The sequence below is a fragment of the Somniosus microcephalus genome, chromosome 4, assembly GCF_052327205.1.
Source record: "Somniosus microcephalus isolate GS21.2 chromosome 4, FLI_Smic_1.0, whole genome shotgun sequence".
NCBI classification, from domain to species: domain Eukaryota; kingdom Metazoa; phylum Chordata; class Chondrichthyes; order Squaliformes; family Somniosidae; genus Somniosus; species Somniosus microcephalus.
The window spans coordinates 9,405,191-9,427,260 of NC_140990.1; the positions used below are offsets into that span (position 1 = coordinate 9,405,191).

The window sequence follows — 22,070 nt, forward strand, 5'->3', positions numbered from 1 at the left end:
CTGTTAAAAAAGCAAACAGGATCCTTGACTTTATTAATAGAGGAATAGAGTACAAAAGCAAGCAGGTTATGCTAAGCCTTTATAAAACACTGGCTAGGCTTCCGCTGGGCACCACACTTTAGGAAGGATGTCAAGGCCTTGGAGAGGGTGCAGAAGAAATTTACGAGAATGGGACCAGGGAGGGACTTGAGTTACGTGGAGAGACGGAAGAAGCTGGGGTTGTATCCTCTGGTTACTGACCCTCCTGACACTGGAAACAGTTTCTCCTTATAAGCTACAGCTATACAAAGCCCTGGTTAGAGCCCAGAGAGTCATAACGGCACAGAAGGAGACCATTCAGCCCATCGAGTCCGTGCCGGCTCTCTGTAGAGCAATCCAGTCAGTCCCATTCCCCCGCTCTATCCCCGTAGCCCTGCAAGTTTATTTCCCTCAAGTGCCTATCCAGTCTCCCCTTGAAAACATTGAGTGTCTCCGCTTCCACCACTTCCGTCGGCAGCGAGTTCCAGGTCATCACCACTCGCTGCATAAAAAAGTTTTTCCTCACATCCCCCCTGTATCTCTTGCCCAAAACCTTAAATCTGTGTCCCCTAGTCCTTGTACCATCAACTCGTGGGAACAGCCTTTCCCCATCTAGCCTATCCAAACCCGTCATAATCTTGTACACCTCTATCAAATCACAGCTCAACCTCCTTTGCTCTAATGAAAACAAATCCAGCTTCTCCAACCTGTCCTTGTAGCTAAGATCCCCCATCCCCGGAACCATTCTGGTAAATCTCCTCTGCACCCTCTCGAGGGCCTTCACATCCTTCCTAAAGTGTGGTGACGAGAACTGGACGCAATACTCCAGTTGTGGCCTAACCAGCGCTTTATAAAGGTTCAGCATAACTTCTCTACTTTTGTACTCAATACCTCTATTTATGAAGCCCAAGATCCCATATGCTTTGTTAACCACTCTCTCAATATGTCCTGCCACCTTCAGGGACCTACGCACATTAACTCCCAGGAACTCCCTGGAGCACTGTGTACAGTTCTGGGCACCGCACCTCAGAAAGAATATATTGGCCTTGGAAGGAGTGCAACGCAGATTGACCAGAATGTTACCCGGGCTCCAAGGGTTAGATTATGAGGGAGAGATTACATAAACTAGGCTTGTGTTCTCTGGAATCTAGAAGGTTAAGGTGTGATTGAGGATTTTAGGATTTTGAAAGGAATTGGTAGAGTAGATAGAGAGAAACTTTTTCCACCGGTGGGGGAGTCGAGGACAAGGGGACATCACCTTAAAATCAGAGCCAGGCCATTCAGCAGAGAAGTTGGGAAACACTTCTTCACACAAAGGGTGGTAGAAGTGTGGAACCCTCTCCCACAGAAAGCAGTTGATGCCAGCTCAATTAATCATTTTAAATCCCAGAGCGATAGATTTTTGCTAGACAAGGGAGCAAAGGGATATGGAGCCAAGGCAGGTGGGTGGAGTTAAGACACAGATCGGCCATGATCTCATTGAATGGCGGAACAGGCTGGAGGGGCTGAATGGCCTCATCCTGTTCCCATGCTCCTATTTACTCTGTCAAAACCCTTCATGTTTTGAACACCTCTATTAAATCTCCGCTGCACCTTCTCTGCTCCAAGGAGAACAATCCCAGCTTCTCCAGTCTCTCCACGTAACTGAAATCCTCTGTGTATTTGTCGTGGCGCAGCAGGCTATAGCAAACAGCTTTCTTAAGAACATAAGAAATAGGAGCAGGGCATTCGGCCCCTCGAGCCTGCTCCGCCATTCAGTAACATCATGGCTGATCTTCTACCTCATCTCCACCTTCCCGCCCGATCCCCATATCCCTCGATTCCCCATGAATCCCAAAATCTATTGATCTCAGCCTTGATTATACTCAATGACTGAGCCTCCACAGCCCTCTGGGGCGGAGAATTCCAAAGATTCACCACCCTCTGAGTGAAGAAATTTCTCCTCATCTCAGTCCTAAATGGCCGACCCCTTATTCTGAGACTGTGACCCCTGGTTCTAGACCCCCCAGCCAGGGGAAACAGTCTCCCAGCATCTACCCTGTCAAACCCTGGAAGAATTGTAGATGTTTCAATGACATCACCTCTCATTCTTCAAAATTGTAGGGAATATAGGCCCAGTCTCCTCAATCTCTCCTCATAGGACAATCCCCCCATCCCAGGAATCAGTCTGGTGAACCTTCGCTGCACTCCCTCTAAGGCAAGTATATCCTTCCTTAGGTAAGGAGACCAAAACTGTACACAATACTCCAGGTGTGGTCTCACCAAGGCCCTGTATAATTGCAGTAAGACTTCTTTATTCTTATACTCCAATCCTTTTGTAATAAAGACTAACGTACCATTTGCTTTCCTAATTGCTTGCTGCACCTGCGTGTTAACTTTCAGTGCCTCGTGTACAAGGACACCCAGGTCCCTCTGAACACCAACATTTCCCAATCTCTCACCATTTAAAAAATACTCTGCTATTCTATTTTTCCTACCAAAGAGGGTTGGAGTATAAAAGCAGGGAAGTCCTGCTACAACTGTACAGGGTCTTGGTGAGACCACACCTGGAGTACTGCGTACAGTTTTGGTCTCCGTATTTAAGGAAGGATATACTTGCATTGGAGGCAGTTCAGAGACGATTCACGAGGTTAATTCCAGAGATGAGGGGATTGACTTATGAGGAAAGGTTGAGCAGGTTGGGCCTATACTCATTGGAGTTTAGAAGAATGAGAGGTGATCTTATTGAAACATATAAGATACTGAGGGGGCTCGACAGGGTAGATGCAGAGAGGATGTTTCCCCTCGTGGGGAAATCTAGAATGCGGGGGCACAGTTTCAGAATAAAGGGTCGCCCTTTTAGAACTGAGATGAGGAGGAATTTCTTCTCTCAGAGGCTCGTAAATCTGTGGGATTCTCTGCCCCAGAGAGCTGTGGAGGCTGGGTCATTAAATACATTTAAGGTGGAGATAGACAGATTTTTGCAAGATAAGGGAGTGAAGGGTTATGGGGAGCGGGCAGGGAAGTGGCTTTGAGCCCAGGGTCAGCCATGATCTTATTGAATGGCGGAGCAGGCTCGAGGGGCCAAGTGGCCTATTCCTGCTCCTATTTCTTATGTTCAAAGCGGATAACTTCACACTTCTCCACATTATATTCCATCTGCCATGTTCTTGCCCATTCACTTAACCTGTTGATATCCCTTTGCAGCCTCTTTGTGTCCTCCTCACAACTTATTTTCCCACCTAGCTTTGTATCGTCAGCAAACTTGGATACATTGCACTCGGTCCCCTCATCTAAGTCATTGATGGAGATTGTGAATAGCTGAGGCCCCAGCACTGATCCTTGCGGGACCCCACTAGTTACAGCCTGCCAGCCTGAAAATGAGCCGTTTATTCCTACTCTCTGTTTTCTGACCGTTAACCAGTCCTCAATCCATGCTAATATTACCCCCAATCCCATGAGCCCTAATGTAGTGTGACGGCACCCTGGGAGGAAAGGGCACCTGCTCCTGATCACCACCCACTTAACTTGACAAGGTCGGACTGTCTACACCACAACTCCAGATATCCACAGCCATGCCTCAGCTGTCCAGAGCCTTGCTCAGGCCCCATCCGGAGGACTGCCTTCAGTTTCAGGCACCGCACCTCAGAAAGGGACACACTGGCCTCGGAGGGGGTGCCGGGCCGATTCACCAGGAGGACACCGGGGCTGAGAAGGTCTCATTATGGGGACGGAACCATCGAATGAAACAGCACAGAAGGAGGCCATTCGGCCCACCGTGCCTGTGCCGGCTCTTTGGTCGAGCTCTCCGATTAGTCCCACTCCCCCCTGCTCTTTCCCCCTCGCTCTGTAAATGTCTCCCCTTCAAGTATTTCCCCACTTCTTTTTTGAAAGTTACTATTGAATCTGCTTCCACCGCCCTTCCAGGCAGAGCGTTCCAGATCATAACTGGCTGTGTTTAAAATCTGTTTCCTCATGTCGCCTCTGGTTCTTTTGCCTGAAATCTGTGTCCTCTGGTTACCGACCCTCCAGCCACTTGAAACAGTTTCTCCTTATTTACTCGATCCAAACCCTTCCTGGTTTTGACCCCCTCTATCAGATCTCCCCTTAACCTTAGCCGGGCAGGTGGAAGGGGTATCAGTGGGAGAGCATTGTGGGGGTGGTGATCATAAAAACATAGAAACAGAGAAGATAGGAGCAGGAGTAGGCCATTCGGCCCTTCAATGAGATCATGGCTGATCATCCAAATTCAGTACCCTGTCCCTGCTTTCTCCCCGTATCCCTTTAGCCTTAAGAAATATATCCAACTCCTTCTTGAACAGCCATGATCGCATTGAATGGCGGAACAGGCTCGAGGGGCCGAATGGCCGACTCCTGCTCCTATCCTGTATGTTTCTAAAATAGACTTTGCTGACTCAGCAAACCTCACTTGGTTTGCTGTTTTTTGGCTGACTCAATAAAAGTTTTTTTTTGGCTGCATGCAGGTATTTAATTGAGTTAGTTCAGGCTTGCTGTCAGTCCTGGCCCTGGTCCCGCCCCTTCCTGCACCTCATTGGCTGACACCGCTGTCAATCGACACCACGAGGGGGAAGGGAGAGTGATTGACAAGTGACGATAGATAGAAGCGCCTGCCCGCGCTGCGATTGGTGCAGGGAAAGGCAAGTGGGCGTGTCCGGCCCCCGGGCCCACGTGGGGGAGTCAAAGGCTGGCTGGAGCGCATGCGCAGCCCGCTTCGCACCGTTGGGAAGCTTTTCAAATTCCCCCAACCTCCTCCCCTCTAAAGTGCGATTATTATTATTATTGTTTTCCCTCATTTGTGTGGGGTGTCTTTTTTTTAACCTTGCGGTGGCGTGCGCCGATCCAACCGACCCCTGGGCGTTGCGTGCTGGCGTCAGCGCGTAATCGGAGGGGAGTGTGATTGACGCGCGGCGTCCGCCAATCAGGAGCGCGGAAAACGCTGGGAGGACCAAGCGGGCTGACGGTCCTTCAACCAATGGCGCCGCGGGAGGTAGGGGGGGGCGGGACCTCGGTGGGCTGCAGGCCGCTTTCCTGCTTTCATTGTCTGCAGGAGCTGTTAAAGGGAAGGGGAGGAGGGGGTGGAAAAAACCCCAGCTTGTGAGTGTTTATTCCTTTGCATTACCTTTATTGCAAGGCTATTCATCAATTGCATTCATTTAAAAATAAGTGAACCTTTTCTCTTTTCGATTTTTATCCAGAGAAAAGAGCCCTGGTGCTGTGAACATTTTGGTGGGCAGCCACTTTTAAAGGGACAAAGACCAGCATTCTTCCTCCTCTCTCTCTCTTGTGAGTATTGGTGGGGGGTGAGTCAAAGGGGACTGCAGCCCCTTTTCAACAAAAACAATTGCTTGGCCATTTAAAGGGGAATGGGTGCCCCCCAGGTATTTAAAGGGGCAGTGCCTCTCTCTGTATCATGTAAGAGCAGGGAGGTTCTGCTTGAACTGTGCAAAACACCAGTTAGGCCACCGGCTAGAGTGCTGCGTGCAGTTCTGCTCGCCCCATTGCAGGAAAGATGTGACTGCTCGAGACAGCCGATTTACGAGGATGTTGCCAGGACTAGAGAATTTCAGCTACAAGGAAAGATTGAATACATAGAGACATAGAAGATAATCTACATCCTAGGGTACTTAAGGAAGTGGCCCTAGAAATAGTAGATGCATTGCTGGTCATCTTCCAAAATTCGATAGACTCTGGAACAGTACCCATGGATTGGAGGGTAGCTAATGTTACCCCACTGTTCAAAAAAGGTGGTAGAGAGAAAACGGGGAATTACAGACCGGTAAGCCTGACATCGGTAGTGGGGAAAATGCTAGAGTCCATTATACATAGATACATAGATACATAGAAGATAGGAGCAGGAGTAGGCCATTCGGCCCTTCGTGCCTGCTCCGCCATTCGATGAGATCATGGCTGATCCTTTAATTCAGTATCCCGTCCCCGCCTTCTCTCCGTAACCCTTAACCCCTTTTGCCCGTAGAAATATATCTAATTCCCTCTTAAATATATTTAATGAGCTGGCGTACACTGCCCTCTGTGGCAATGAGTTCCACAGGTTCACCACTCTCTGAGTGAAGAAATTCCCCCTCATCTCTGTCCTAAATGGTTTAGCCCTTATCCTTAAATTATGTCCTCTAGTTCTGTTCTCACCCGCCAAGGGAAACATTCCTTCTGCATCCAGTCTGTCTAGACCTGTCAGAATTTTATACACTTCTATGAGGTCCCCTCTCAATCTTCTAAACTCCAGTGTGTACATCCCTAAACTACATAGTCTCTCCTCATAGGTCATTCCCGCCATTCCTGGTATCAGCCTGGTGAATCGCCGCTGCACCCCCTCCATGGCAAGAACATCCTTCCTCAGATGAGGCGACCAAAACTGTACACAGTACTCGAGGTGTGGTCTCACCAGTGCCCTGTACAGCTGCAGCAAGGTATCCCTGTTCCTGTATTCTAACCCTTTTGCTATGAAGGCCAGCATACCGTTTGCCTTCTTGACCGCCTGTTGCACCTGCATGCTCGCCTTCAGTGACTGGTGTACAAGAACACCCAGGTCTCTCTGTACTTCCCCCTCTCCCAATCTATTGCCATTTAAATAATAATTTGCCCTCCCGTTCCTGCACCCAAGGTGGATAACTTCGCACTTGTCCACATTATAGTGCATCTGCCATTTATCCGCCCAATCGCCCAGTCTGTCCAAATCGCTCTGGAGCTTCCTGGTCTCTTCCTCTGAGCCCACCCCCCCTCCTAGTTTAGTGTCGTCTGCAAATTTGGAAATGCTGCATCCGACTCCCTGATCCAGGTCATTAATGTAAATTGTGAACAGCTGGGGGCCCAGGACAGATCCCTGTGGTACCCCACTTGTTACTGCCTGCCATTCAGAAAATGAGCCGTTTATTCCAACTCTCTGTTTTCTATCTGACAGCCAGTTCCCTATCCACGCCAAAACTTTCCCCTTTATCCCATGAGCCTCAATTTTCCATGCTAATCTTTTATGTGGGACCTTATCGAAGGCCTTTTGGAAGTCCAGGTACACCACATCTACTGGCTCTCCCCCATCTATTCTACCAGTTACTCCCTCAAAAAATTCCAATAGATTAGTCAAGCACGATTTACCCTTTGTAAATCCATGTTGACTCTGTCCTATCCTGTCCCCATTTGCTAAGTGCTCCGCTATTTCATCCTTAATGATGGACTCCAGCATTTTGCCCACAACTGATGTAAGGCTTACAGGTCTGTAATTACCTGCTTTTTCCCTACCCCCCTTTTTGAATAGTGGGGTAACGTTAGCTACCCTCCAATCCATCGGCACTGTTCCCGAGTCATAATAGCAGAGCACTTGGAAAACAGTGACCGGATCGGACAAAGTCAACACGGATTTACAAAAGGTAAATCGTGCTTGACTAATCTACTGGAATGTTTTGAGGATGTAACTGGTAAAATAGATAAGGGAGAACCAGTGGATGTGGTGTATTTGGACTTTCAAAAGGCTTTCGATAAGGTCCCGCATAAGAGATAGAAACATAGACGATAGGAGCAGGAGTAGGCCATTCGGCCCCTCGAGCCTGCTCCGCCATTCAATGCGATCATGGCTGATCATCCAAGTTCAGTACCCGGTCCCCGCTTTCTCCCCATACCCCTTGATCCCTTTAGCCTTAAGAAATATATCGAACTCCTTCTTGAATATATTTAATGAATTGGCCTCTACTGCCTTCTGTGGTAGAGAATTCCACAGGTTCACCACTCTCTAGGTGAAGAAATTCCTCCTCATTTCTGTCCTGAAAGGCCTACCCCTTATCCTTAGACTGTGACCCCTGGTTCTGGACTCCCCGACCATCGGGAACATCCTTCCTGCATCTGGTGTGTCCAGTCCTGCCAGAACTTTATAAGTTTCAATGAGATCCCCTCTCATTCTTCTAATCTCCAGTGAGTATAAGCCCAATCAACCCAATCTCTCCTCATACATCATTCTTGCCATCCCAGGTATCAGCCTGGTGAATCTTCGCTGAACTCCCTCCATGGCAAGAACATCCTTCCTCAGATAAGGTGACCAAAACCGCACACAATGCTCAAGATGTGGTCTCACCAAGGCCCTGCACAACTGCAGCAAGGCATCCTTGTTCCTGTACTCAAACCCTCTCGCTATGAAGGCCAACATACCATTTGCCTTCTTAACCGCCTCTCCGACAGTGCGGCACTCCCTCAGTATTCCCCCTCCGACAGTGCGGCACTCCCTCAGTATTCCCCCTCCGATAGTGCGGCGCTCCCTCAGTACTGCCACCCCCCCGACAGTGCGGCGGTCCCTCAGTACTGCCCCTCCGACAGTGCGGCGCTCCCTCAGTATTCCCCCTCCGACAGTGCGGCGCTCCCTCAGCACTGCCCCTCCGACAGTGCGGCGCTCCCTCAGTACTGCCCCTCCAACAGTACAGCGCTCCCTCAGCATCGCACTGGAGTGTCAGCCTCGCTTTATGTGCTCAAGTCCCTGGAGCGGGATTTGAACCCACAACCTTCTGACTCTGCTATCCACTGAGCCACAGCTGACTCCAGTCTTTTACACAGTTTCATCATAACTTCCTTGCTTTTGCACTCTACCCCTCTCCTAAAGCAGGGGAGTTATGATGAATTGTTAAACAGTTTTTTTGCAGAGTGACCAAGGCTGTGTGTAGGAAACAATTGTGCATTTGAAAGAAGCTTGTATTGTGAAGCTTGTGCCCCTTTGCCAGGCCCGCTGCCTGCGGCCCCTCTCCCAGATTCCAGCCCCAGCTCTGTGCTGACTGAGCTGCTCTCACCTGGGGACAGCGCGTCACAATCGGCCCCAGCGCACCTGAGCTGGAGACCCAGGGCCCGCCCCCTTGCTGCGCCACCATTGGTTGGAGGACCAGGCCACCCAGTTCAGTCCTCCCAGCTCAGCCCTCTTCCTATTGGTCAGCGCTCCCATCAGTCACAGCCCAGGCCGGCCTCCATGCACCTGAATGGGTCTCTTCCTCTGATGACGTCACAATCGGGCCCCAGCCTCAGCGCTGGGGAGGAAGGTCCCGCCCCCTAGCCGCGCCGCCATTGGTTGGAGGACCAGGCCGCTCAGTTCAGTCCTACCAGCTCAGCCCTCTTCCTATTGGTCAGCGGTCCCGTCAGTCAGAATCACATTGGTCCGGCTCACTCCGCCACCCCGCGCAGCTCAATCCGCTCTGTTCGGCGTCCGCGGAGGTCCCGCCCGCTTGCCCGACTCTCACGTTTGGTTTTTCCCGTATTTTACTTTATAATCTCGCTCTCCTCTCCCCCCCCCTCACCTCGATTTAAATCGATTCCCCAACACTTTACTTATAAAATTCTAACATCACTAGACAGGCTATATGCAGGAAGGATGTTCCCGATGGCGGTGGAGTCCAGAACCAGGGGTCACAGCCTAAAGATAAGGGGTAAGCCATTTAGGACAGAGATGAGGAGGAATTTCTTCACCCAGAGAGTGGAGAACCTGTGGAATTCTCTACCACAGAAGGCAGTAGAGGCCAATTCATTAATTATATTCAAGAAGGAGTTCGATATATTTCTTAAGGCTAAAGGGATCAAGGGATATGGGGAGAAGGCAGGGACAGGGTACTGAATTTGAATGATCAGCCATGATCTCATTGAATGGCGGAGCAGGCTCGAGGGGCCAAATGGCCTACTCCTGCTCCTATCTTCTATGTTTCTGTGCGACCCCTGGTTCTGGAATCCACGACCATCGGGAACATCCTTCCTGCATCTAGTCTGTCCAGCCCTGTTAGAATTTTATAAGTTTCAATGAGATCCCCTTTCATTCTGCTAAACTCCAGCGAGTGTAAGCCCAATCGACCCAATCTCTCCTCATACGTCATTCCTGCCATCCCAGGTATCAGTCTGGTGAATCTTCGCCGCACTCCCTCCATGGCAAGAACATCCTTCCTCAGATAAGGCAACCAAAACTGCACACAATACTCAAGGTGTGGTCTCACCAAGGCTCTGTACAACTGCAGCAAGACATCCTTGTTCTTGTACTCGAGACCTCTCGCTATGAAGGCCAACATACCATTTGCCTTCTTAACCGTCTGCTGCACCTGCATGCTTACCTTCAGTGACTGGTGCACAAGGACACCCAGGTCTCGTTGCATTTCCCCTTCTCCCAATCTATTACCATTCAGATAATAATCTGCCTTCCTGTTTTTGCCACCAAAGTGGATAACCTCGCATTCGTGGGGGGGCCGAATGAGCATGTGTGGCCCCGCCTCGCCACATTTAAAGGGACACCCACCCCCCTCCATATTTAAAGGGACTCCCTCCCCCCCTCTTGTGTTTTCTTCTGATTAAAGGGACAGTGACAATTCCCCCGGCCACCGCACTTTAGCAAGAATGTGAAAGACGTTGAGAGCTAGCCAGTGGCTCCATTGGGAGCACCCTTGTCTCTTGAGTCAGAAAGTTGTGGGTTTAAAGTCCCCACTACAGAGACTCGAGCACATAAACCTAGGCTGACACTCAGGGGCAGTGCCGAAGGAGCGCCGCACTGTCGGAGGGGCAGTGCTTAGGGGGCGCGGCCCTGTCGGAGGGGCAGTACTGAGGGAGCGCCGCACTGTCGTAGGGGCAGTACTGAGGGAGCGCCGCACTGTCGGAGGGGCAGTACTGAGGGAGCGCCGCACTGTCGGAGGGGCAGTACTGAGGGAGCGCCGCACTGTCGGAGGGGCAGTACTGAGGGAGCGCCGCACTGTCGGAGGGGCAGTACTGAGGGAGCGCCGCACTGTCGGAGGGGCAGTACTGAGGGAGCGCCGCACTGTCGGAGGGGCAGTACTGAGGGAGCGCCGCACTGTCGGAGGGGCAGTACTGAGGGAGCGCCGCACTGTCGGAGGGGCAGTACTGAGGGAGCGCCGCACTGTCGGAGGGGCAGCACTGAGGGAGCGCCGCACTGTCGGAGGGGCAGCACTGAGGGAGCGCCGCACTGTCGGAGGTCCGTCTTTCGGATGAGACATTCAGGTGGACATAAACGATCCCACTATTTCGAAGAAGGGCAGGAGAGTTATCCCTGGTGTCCTGGCCATTATTTATCATGCAAATTGGCTGCAGTGTTTCCCACATTACAACAACGACTACACTTCAAAAAGTACTTCATTGGCTGTAAAACCGTTGGTCGTGAAAGGCGCTGTATAAAGGCCAGTCTTTCTTTATTTTCTCTCCTGTATTTACATTAATTACTTATATAAACCTGTTTTACTGTCTCTTGCAAGGGGAGGAATTGCAGACAGGCAGCTTAACGCAAACTTCACATGAAGATCTGACAGAGTCACTCGATTCATCAGGACCTGAATATCATCAACATATGGAAGCGGAAAGCAGCAATCAGAGTGCGGGCAAACTGCACACGTGTCTTGTGTGTGGACATGGATTCAACCGAAGGTGCAACCTGGGAAGGCACAAGTGTAACCAAAGCGAGGAGAGTCCGTGCAAATGTCAGGAATGCGGGAAGGGATTCAGTTGCCTTTCCGAGCTGGAGACTCATCAGCGCAGTCACTCCGTGAAATGTCCGTTCACCTGCTCCGTGTGTGGGAAGGGATTCACTCATTCAGGCTCCCTGCGGGCACACCAGCGAGTTCACACCGGGGAGAGGCCGTTCACCTGCTCTGGTGTGCGGGAAGGGATTCAATGAACAACCCAACCTGCTGAGACACCAGCGAGTTCACACCGGGGAGAAGCCGTTCGCCTGCTCTCACTGTGAGAAGAGGTTTAACCAGTCTTCCCACCTGTTGATACACGAGCATATTCACACCGATGAGAGACCTTTTCAGTGCTCCGACTGCGAGAAGGGCTTCAGAAGATCCAGCCAACTGTTACAGCACCAGCAAGTTCACACCGGGGAGAGGCCGTTCACCTGCTCCGTGTGTGGGAAGGGATTCGCTCGTCCCTCCACTCTGCGGGCACACCAGTTGGGTCACGCTGACGAGAGGCCGTTCTCCTGCTCCGTGTGTGGGAAGGGATTCACTCTCTCCTCCACCCTGCTGAGACACCAGCTGGTTCACACTGATGAGAGGCCGTTTAAATGTTCTGACTGCGACAAGAGTTTCAAATGCTCCAAGGACCTGAAGAAACATCGACGCATCCATACCGGGGAGAGGCCGTTCAGCTGCTCTCACTGTGGGAAGAGGTTTACGCAGTCATCCAATCTTCAGATACACCAGTTCGCTCACACGGGAGAGAGGCCATTCCCCTGCTCAGCGTGTGAAAAGGGATTCACCAGTTCAACTCAACTGCTGAGACACCAGCGACTTCACACCTGAGCGCACTGGTCCCATTCTGCTGTTAATCGCATGAAGGACTATTCTGTGTTAATAATGGCAATTACGGGGTTGGGGGGCGGTGGGGCAGTTTGAAGATGCTGATGATAACCCCAGTAACTAGGCTGGAGTTTAAGAGGGGTCAGCCTCGGCTCAGTGGGTGACACTCTCACCTCTGGAGTCAGAAGGTCGTGGGTTTGAGTCCCACTCTGGAGACTTGAGCACGTAACCTAGGCTGACACTCCAGGGCAGTACTGAGGGAGAGCTGCTCTGTCAGAGGTGCCATACTATTTGCCTTCTTAACCGCCTGCTGCACCTGCATGCTTACCTTCAGTGACTGGTGCACAAAGACACCCAGGTCTTGTTGCATTTCCCCATCTCCCAATCTCTTGTTGTTCAGATAATAATCTGTCTTCCTGTTTTTGCCACCAAAGTGGATAACCTCGCATTTATCCGCATTATACTGCAGCTGCCATGCATCTGCCCAATCACCCAACCTGTCCAAATCATACTGGAGTTTCTCTGAATCCTCCTCACAGCACACACGCCCACCCAGCTTTGTGTCATCTGCAAACTTGGAGATATTACATCTAGATCATTTATATATATATTGTGAATAGCTGGGGTCCTAGCACCGATCCCTGCAGTACCCCACTAGTTACTGCCTGCCATTCGGAAAAAGACCTGTTTATTCCAACTCTTTGCTTCCTGTCTGCCAGCCAGTTCTCTATCCAAGACAGTACCTTACCCCCAATCCCGTGGGCTTTTACATTGCACGCTAATCTCTTATGCGGGACCTTATCAAAAGCCTTCTGAAAGTCCAAATACACCACATCCACTGGTTCTCCCTTATCTATTCTACCAGTTACATCCTCAAAAAATTCCAGTAGATTAGTCAAGCATGATTTACCTTTTGTAAATCCATGTTGACTTTGTCCGATCCTGTCACTGTTTTCCAAGTGCTCTGCTATTACATCTTTTATAATAATGGACTCTAGCATTTTCCCCACTACCGATGTCAGACTTACCGGTCTATAATTCACCGTTTTCTCTCTACCACCCTTTTTAAATAGTGGGGTAACATTAGCTACCCTCCAATCCATGGGAACTGTTCCAGAGTCTATCGAATTTTGGAAGATGATCAGCAATGCATCTACTATTTCTAGGGCCACTTCCTTAAGTACCCTAGGATGTAGATTATCAGGCCCTGGGGATTTATTATCGGCCTTCAGTGCTGTCAATTTCCCTAATACCATTTCCCTACAAATACTGATTTCATTCAATTCCTCCCTCTCATTAGACCGTATGTTCCCCAACACCTCTGGGAGGTTATTTATGTTGTCCTTTTTAAGACAACCAAAGTATGTATTTAATTGTTCTGCCATTTCTTTGTTCCCCATATTAAATTCCCCTGATTCTGACTGCAAGGGACCTATGCTTGACTTCACCAACCTTTTTCTCTTCTCATATCTATAGAAGCTTTTACAGTCAGTTTTTATGTTCCCTGCAAGCTTACTCTCAATCTATTTTCCTCCTCTTAATTAATCCCTTTGTCCTCCTTTGCTGAATCCTAAACTGCTCCCAATCCTCAGGTTTGCTGCTTTTTCTGGCTTAATTATATGTCCTCTCCTTGGAGCTTATGCTATCCCTAATTTCCCTTGTTAGCCACGGTTGAGTCACCTTTTTTGTTTTATTATCCCAAACAGGGATGAACAAATTCTGTAGATCATCCATGCGATCTTTAAATGTTTGTCATTGCCTATCCACCATCAACCCTTTAAGTAACGTTCCACAATCCATCCTAGCCAACTCATGTCTCATACCATCGTAGTTTCCTTTATTTAAATTCAGGACCCTAGTCTCTGAGTCAACTACTTCACTCTCCATTTTAATGAAGAATTCTATCATATTATGATTGCTCCTCCCCAAGGGGCCTCGCACAACAAGATTGCTAATTAATCCTTTCTCATTACATAATACCCAATCTAAAGTGGCCTGATCTCCAGTTGGTTCCTCGACATATTGGTCCAGGAAACCATCCCGTATACACTCTAGGAATTCCTCCTCCACAGTATTGTTACTGATTTGGTTAGCCCAAACTATATGTAGATTAAAGTCACCCATGATAACTGCTGTGCCCTTATTGCACGCATCTCTAATTTCCCGTTTAATACCATCCCCAACCTCAGCATTACTGTTTGGGGGTCTGTATACAACTCCCACTAATGTTTTCTGCCCCTTGGTATTTCTCAGCTCTGCCCATACAGATTCCACATCATCAGAGCTAATATCCTTCCTTACTATTGTGTTAATCTCCTCTTTAACCAGCAAAGCCTTCCTGATTATTGAATACCCCTGGATGTTGAATTCCCAGACTTGGTCAGCCTGGAGCCATGTCTCCGTAATCCCAATTATATCATATCCATTTATATCTATTTGCGCAGCTAATTCATCCACCTTATTACAAATGCTCCTCACATTAAGACACAAAGCCTTCAGGCTTGATTTTTTAACACTCTTAGTCCTTTTAGAATTATTATTTACTGTGGCCCTGTTTGATTTACACCCTTGATTTCTCTGACTTCCACTTTTGCTTTTCTCCTTCCTGTCTTTTGCTTCTATCCTTGCTTCCCTTTCCTCTGCCTCCCTGCACAGGTTCCCAACCCCTACCTCTTTCACCAAGCTCGTGGTCACCTGTCCTAATATCTTTTATATGAGTCAGTGTTAAATTTGGTCTGATGGTGCTCCTGTGAACTGATTGGGATGTTTTTACTATGTTACATTGGATTACATAGGACATACGGCACAGAAACAGGCCATTCGGCCCAACCAGTCCAAGCTCCACTCGAGCCTCCTCCCGTCATTCCTCATCTAAATGTATCAGCATAACCCTCTATTCCATTCTCCCTCATATGCTTGTCCAGCCTCCCCTTAAATTCAATAACAAAATACTGTGGATGCTGGAAATCTGAAATAACAACAGAAAATGCTAGAAATACTCAGCAGGCCAGGCAGCATCCATGGAGAGAGAAACAGAGTTAACGTTTCAGGTCTGGGACCCTTCATCAGAACTGTGTGGTCTAACCAAGGTTTGATACAGGTTTAGCATAACTTCCCTACTTTTCAATTCTATCCCTCAAGAAATAAACCCAAGTGTTTGGTTTGCTTTTTTTATGGCCTTGCTAACCTGTGGCGCATCTTTTAGTAATTTGTGTATTTGTACTCCGAGATCCTTTTGTTCCTCTACCCCACCTAGACTCGCACCCTCCAAGTGATGTGACCTCCCCATTCTTCATACCAAAATGTAATACCTCACATTTATCTGTGTTGAACTTCATTTGCCAATTATATACCCATTCTGCAAGTTTATTAATGTCCTCCTGTAATTTGTTGCAGTCCTCATCAATATTGACTATTCCTCAAAGTTGGTGTCATCCACAAATTTAGAAATTGTGTTTTTGATTCCAAAGTCTAAATCGTTAATATAAGTTGTGAACAACAGTGGACCCAGCACTGATCCTTGTGGACCACCACCACCCACCTTCTGCCACTGTCAACAGCTCCCTTTTACCATTGATTTGTGAAATAAAGTGTATCAATCAGACGTCTCAATGTTTCCTGTTCCACGAGCTTGTTTCGGGGGTCTGGCTCAGCGACTATCCTGTAATCACACCAACAAGTCCCACTGGGCTGAACAATGGAGGAGAGGCGTTGGAGGAGGATGGTGTGATCAACCGTGGTGAAGCTCGCAGACAGGTCGAGAAGGATGAAGAGAGATAGTCCACCGGTTACAGCCGCGGAGGATGTAATTCGTGACTTTTGTTGAGGGCCGTTTCATAGAATCATAGAAAGTTACAGCACGGAAGGAGGCCATTTCAGCCCAACGTGTCCGCGCCAGCCAACAAAGAGCTATCCAGCCTATTCCCACTTCCCAGCTCTTGGTCCGTAGCCCTGCAGGTTACAGCATCCCAAGTGCACATCCAAGTACTTTTTAAATGTGGTTAGAGTTCCTACCTCTACCACCCCTTCAGGCAATGAGTTCCAGACCCTCACAACCCTCTGGGTGAAGATATTTCCCCTCAAATCCCCTCTAAACCTTCCACCAATTACTTTAAATCTGTGCCCCCTAGTTTTTGACCCCTCTGCTAAGGGAAATAGGTCCTTTCTATCCACTTTATCTATGCCCCTCATAAATTTATACATCTCAATAACGTCTCACCCCAGCCTCCTCTGTTCCAAGGAAAACAAACCCAGCATATCCAATCTTTCCTCAGAGCTAAGATTCTCTACTCCCGGCAACATCCTTGTAAATCTCCTCTGTACCCTCTCTAGTGCAATCACATCCTTCCTGTAATGTGGTGACCAGAACTGCACGCTGTTCTCTAGCTGAGGCCTAACTAGTGTTTTATACAGTTGAAGCATAACCTCCCTGCTCTTGTATTCTATGCCACAGCTAATAAAGGCAAGCATTCTGTATGCCTTCTTAACCACCTTATCTACCTGGCCTGCTACCCTCAGCAATCTGTGGACATGCACTCCAAGGTCCTTTGCTTTTTGTGGTATAAATCACTGATTTGGACTTGAATGTAGGAAGTATGATTAACCTGATTGCATTTTTTGAGGAGGTGAGGAGGATCGATGAGGGTAGTGCGTTTGATGTAGTCTATATGGATTTTAGCAAGGCTTTTGATAAGCTCCTACATGGCAGACTGGTGACGACAGTAAAAGCCCATGGGACCCAAGGCAAAGGGACAAGTTGGATCCAAATCTGGCTCAAAGGCAAGAAACAAAGGGCCTAGGTCGAAGGGTGTTTTTGTGACTGGAAGGCTGTTTCCAGTGGGGTTCCGCAGGGCTCAGTACTGGGTCCTTTGCTTTTTGTGGTATAAATCAATGATTTGGACTTGAATGTAGGAAGTATGATTAAGAGGTTTGCAGATGATGCAAAAGTTGGCCGTGTGGTTGATGATGAAGAAGAAAGCTGCAGACTGCAGGAAGACATCAATGGACTGGTCAGGTGGGCAGAACAGTGGCAAATGGTATTCAATCTGGAGAAGTGTGAGGTAATGCATTTGGGGAGGGCTAACAAGGCAAGGGAATACACTATAAATGGTAGGACACTGAGTAGTGCAGAGGATCAGAGGGACCCTGGAGTGCGTGTCCACAGATCCCTGAAGGTAGCAGGACAGGTAGATAAGGTGGTTAAGAAGGTATACGGGATACTTGCCTTTATTAGCCGAGGCATAGAATATAAGAGCAGGGAGGTTATGCTTGAACTGTATAAAACACTAGTTAGGCCACAGCTAGAGAACTGCGTGCAGTTCTGGTCACCACATTATAGGAAGGATGTGATTGCACTAGAGGGGGTACAGAGGAGATTTACGAGGATGTTGCCTGGGCTGGGGAAATTTAACTATGAGGAAAGATTGGATAGGCTGGGGTTGTTTTCTTTGGAACAGAGGAGGCTGAGGGGAAACTTAACTGAGGTGTATAAAATTATGCGGGGCCTAGATCGAGTGGATAGGAAGGACCTATTTCCCTTAGCAGGGAGGTCAATAACCAGGGGGCACAGATTTAAAGTAATTGGTCGGAAGTTTGGAGGGGATTTGAGGAGAAATTCTTTCACCCAGAGGGTGGTGGGGGTCTGGAACTCACTGCCTGAAAGGGTGGTAGAGGCAGAGACCCTCATCACATTAAAAAGCACTTGGATATGCACTTGAAGTGCCGTAACCTACAAGGCTACGGACCAAGTGCTGGAAAGTGGGATTAGGGTGGATAGCTCTTTGTCGGCCGGCACGGACAAGATGGACCAAATGGCCTCCTTCTGTGCTGTAAATTTCTATGATTCTATGATTTATTGATCATCCCATTCCCAAGCTGACTCTGTGTTAACACCTCGGACGAGCTGTCCCACGTAGGGTGACTCCGTCAACCTGTTCGATAGCAAAATACTGCAGACGCTGGAAACCTGAAATAACAACAAAAAATGCTGGAAAAACTCAGCAGGCCAGGCAACATCCGTGGAGAGAAATTAATTGTCGATGTTTCGGGTCAAACCCTTTTTCAAAACTGGAAAGGAAATGAAATAGATCGAAAGGCAGGGCTGGGACAGAACAAAAGTGAAGAGACATTAAGAGGTATTCAAAACGAGACGAGATGGTGATGGTGGAGACAAAAGACGGCTCAGATTAGGTGTGAAATGTTCTGGCAGAATGAGAGGCAGCTGCCATGTGGGAGAGAGGAAAAAAAGGAAAGGGGGGGAAGGGAGAAACCGCAAAGTGGTGGATAAAAAATATAAGTAAAAATGTAATGGGGGCCGAGGTTATGATCTGAAATTGTTGAACTCGATATTGAGTCCGGAAGGCTGCAAAGTGCCTAATCGGAAGATGAGGTGCTGTTCCTCGAGTTTACGTTGAGCTTCCATGAAACAATGCAAGAGGCCAAGGACGGTGAGGTCCGAGTGGGAATGGAGCGGTGAATTAAAATGACAGGCGACCGGAAGCTCGGGGTCACCCTTACGGACTGAACGGAGGTGTTCCGCAAAGCAGTCACCCAATCTGCATTTGGTCTCCCCAATGTAGAGGAGACCGCATCGTGAGCAGCGAATACAGTATACTAGATTGCAAGAAGTACAAGTAAATCGCTGTTTCACCTGGAAGGGGTGTTTGGGGCCCTGGACAGTGGGAAGGGGGGAGGTAAAGGGGCAGGTGTTACATCTCCTGCACTTGCATGGGAAGGTGCCAGGGGAAGGGGTGCTGGGGGTGATAGAGGAGTGGACTAGGGTGTCTCGGAGGGAGCGGTCCCTACGGAATGCTGAAAGGGGAGGGGAGGGGAAGATGCGTTTGGTGGTGGGATCACTTTGGAGGTAGCGGAAATGGCGGAGGATGATCCGTTGAATGTGGAGGCTGGTGGGGTGAAAGGTGAGGACAAGGGGAACCCTATCGTGGTCCCTCAACCTGTTCTCCCGGTTACAGAACTGGTTTGTCTCTCTCAGGAATGTCCAAGCCACTGTTGTCTGGGCACCAACTCACTCGTGACCTCACATGTTGCAACAAGTCTGCTGCCTGAGCAGTTTGCAGTGTTATTAGGTCTGTGGGTCTCTTAGCAACCACCTCCCTTATCTAGGCAAAGGGCCCAACTCCTGACTTTGGGTGTTATCATTCCAAACTTCAGCATTCTCTGTCTTTTAGCTTCAATCTGTCTGTGTCCACCCAGTGACAACACTGAGCTCCTCCCTCCAACCACTGACACTCGCCCTCTTGCTGAGAAAGAAAAACTTGCATTTATATAGCGCCTTTCACAACCTCAGGATGTCCCAGAGTGCTTTACAGCCAATGAAGAACTTCTGAACTGTAGTCACTGTTGTAATGTAGGAAACACGGCAGCCAATTGGCGCACAGCAAGCTCCCACAAACAGCAATGTGACAATGACCAGATAATCTATTTCAGTGATGTTGATTGAGGGATAAATATTGGCCCCATGACACCGGGGAGAACTCCCCTGCTCTTCTTCAATGTAGTGCCATGGGATCTTTTACGTCCACCTGAAAGAGCAGACGGGGGCCTCAGTTTAACATCTCATCTGAAAGACGGCACCTCTGACAGCGCAGCACTTCCTCATTACCTAGATTTTTATCCTTAATTCTCTGGACTGGGACTTGAACCCACGACCTTCTGACTCAGAGGTGAGAGTGCTGCCCACTGAGCTAAAGTGCCTGGAGCTAAGCCAGCTGGGATACTTGACATAGGATTACATCGGATATACGGCACAGAAACAGGCCATTCGGCCCCAACCAGTCCATGCCGGTGTTTATGCTCCACTCAAGCCTCCTCCCGTCGTTCCTCATCTAAATCTATCAGCATAACCCTCGATTCCCTTCTCCCTCATATGCTTGTCTAGCCTCCTCTTAAATGCATCGATACTATTCGCTTCAACCACTCCCTGTGGCAGCGAGTTCCACATTCTCACCACTCTCTGGGTAAAGAAGTTTCTTCTCAATTCCCTATTGGATTTCTTGGTGACTATCTTATATTGATGGCCTCTAGTTATGCTCTTCCCCACAAGTGGAAACATTCTCTCTGTATCCACTCGATCAACATTTTTCATAATTTTAAAGACCTCTATTAGGTCACCCCTCAGCCTTCTGTTTTCAAGAGAAAAGAGACCCAGCCTGTTCATCCTTTCCTGATATGTATACCCTCGCATTTCTGGTAATCATCCTTGTAAATCTTCTCTGCACCCTCTCCAGTGCCTCTATATCCTTTTTATAATATGGCGACCAGAACTGTACGCAGTACTCCAAGTGTGGTCTCACCGAGGTTCGATACAGGTTTAGCATAACTTCACCTACTTTTCAATTCTATCCCTCGAGAAATAAACCCTAGTGCTTGGTTTGCTTTATTATGGCCTTTGCTAACCTGTGTCGCAACTTTTAGTGATTTGTGTATTTGTACTCCGAGATCCCTTTGCTCCTCCTACCCCACCTAGACTCGCACCCTCCAAGTGATAAGTGACCTTCCCCATTCTTCCTACCAAAATGTAATACCTCACATTTATCTGTTTAGCCTTGGTCAGTCTGCAAAAACTCTGAAATGTTTAATAATGAAATCAGGGAGTCAAAAAGCTCAGGTGAGGGCAGTTTAAAAAGACAGTCCATGACCAGAGATTTGCTGGATGCTGACACTCTGGTGCTCACGAGGATAGAATGTCCCATTCCCCAGGCACGGACATCCAGCACCCTCGATCACAGCAACAATTCACAAAACAACGGCAATATAACTTGGAGCAGAGACGGTTAAGTGGAGCTGTGATCGAGGTGCTCAAAATTTTGAGGGGTTTTGATCGCGCAAACAAGGAGAAGCTGTTGTCACTGGCAGGAGGGTCGGTAACGAGAGGACACAGATTTCAGATCATTGGCAAAAGAATCTAGAGAGGAAACGAGGAAACTTTTTTTTACCCAGCGAATTGTGATGATCTGGAATGCACTGCCTGAATGGGAGGTGGAAGCAGATTCAATAGTAACTTTCAAAAGGGAATCTATATATATATAAATCGGTACTTCTGTCTATCTGTCTGTCATCGCGTGTGCTTATGGGTATGCACTCGAAAGTTACAGGGCGTACCTAGGCGCGCGTTACCTCCAAAGAAAGCTTACGCTTCCGAGACGGTTTTAAGCGTATTGACGTTTCGGCCGGGGCTAAAAATTGCACCCGCGGTATCCCAAAAACCTTCAACATTCCGCTCATTAGCATCTCATTAATCCGCTCATTAGCGACAGAGTGACCTCGAGCTCGACCAATCGTACGCCGGGTTGCTGGCGTGTGCCGCCGGGCCAATCGGTGCGTGTGGGGCCGGGCTTTATCGTTCTGATACCGAGGTGAGTCGCCGCCATCTTGATTCCAAACTTTTCCTTTCTTTTTCCCGCTTTCTGCGTCTCTAAAAAAAAACGTTGCTTTTAAAACACATATTGTTTTTTAAAAAAAATGATTTAGAAAGTAATTAACTTATCTAATCTCATTAATTTTCCTACCTTTCCCCGTTTTTTCCAGGTAGGCCTAGAAGCCCTCGGCGTCTCTCTCCGCACCCACGCCCGAGCTAGGCACCTCCCGGCCCCACTCGAAGGCTGGAGGGCCGAGCCTCAGCCCAGCGCCGCTAGGGTGCGCGCGCAGCAGGAGCCGAGACGCGCTGTCTCTCTCTGGCTGGCCGGCGGGCGGGGCTTGCTGAGCGTCCAGCGTTACCCCTGGCAACCGGGCCCACGTCTCCCACAGCCGCAATCGGCGGTCTTCACC

At 48.8% G+C, this 22,070-nt stretch overlaps 2 protein-coding genes across 2 annotated transcripts in view; one reads left to right on the top strand and one right to left on the bottom strand.

The window, feature by feature from the left end:
* Positions 1–22,070, bottom strand: part of LOC147118255 (uncharacterized) — a 180,944-nt gene that overhangs the window by 131,856 nt on the left and 27,018 nt on the right. The gene's annotated exons all lie outside the window — the stretch shown is intronic.
* Positions 11,538–15,653, top strand: LOC147118257 (uncharacterized; the record flags this gene model as incomplete). The annotated part of the gene is made up of 1 exon (XM_085987006.1): positions 11,538–15,653. A coding segment is annotated over one exon (750 nt), but the record flags the coding sequence as incomplete, so codon positions are not given.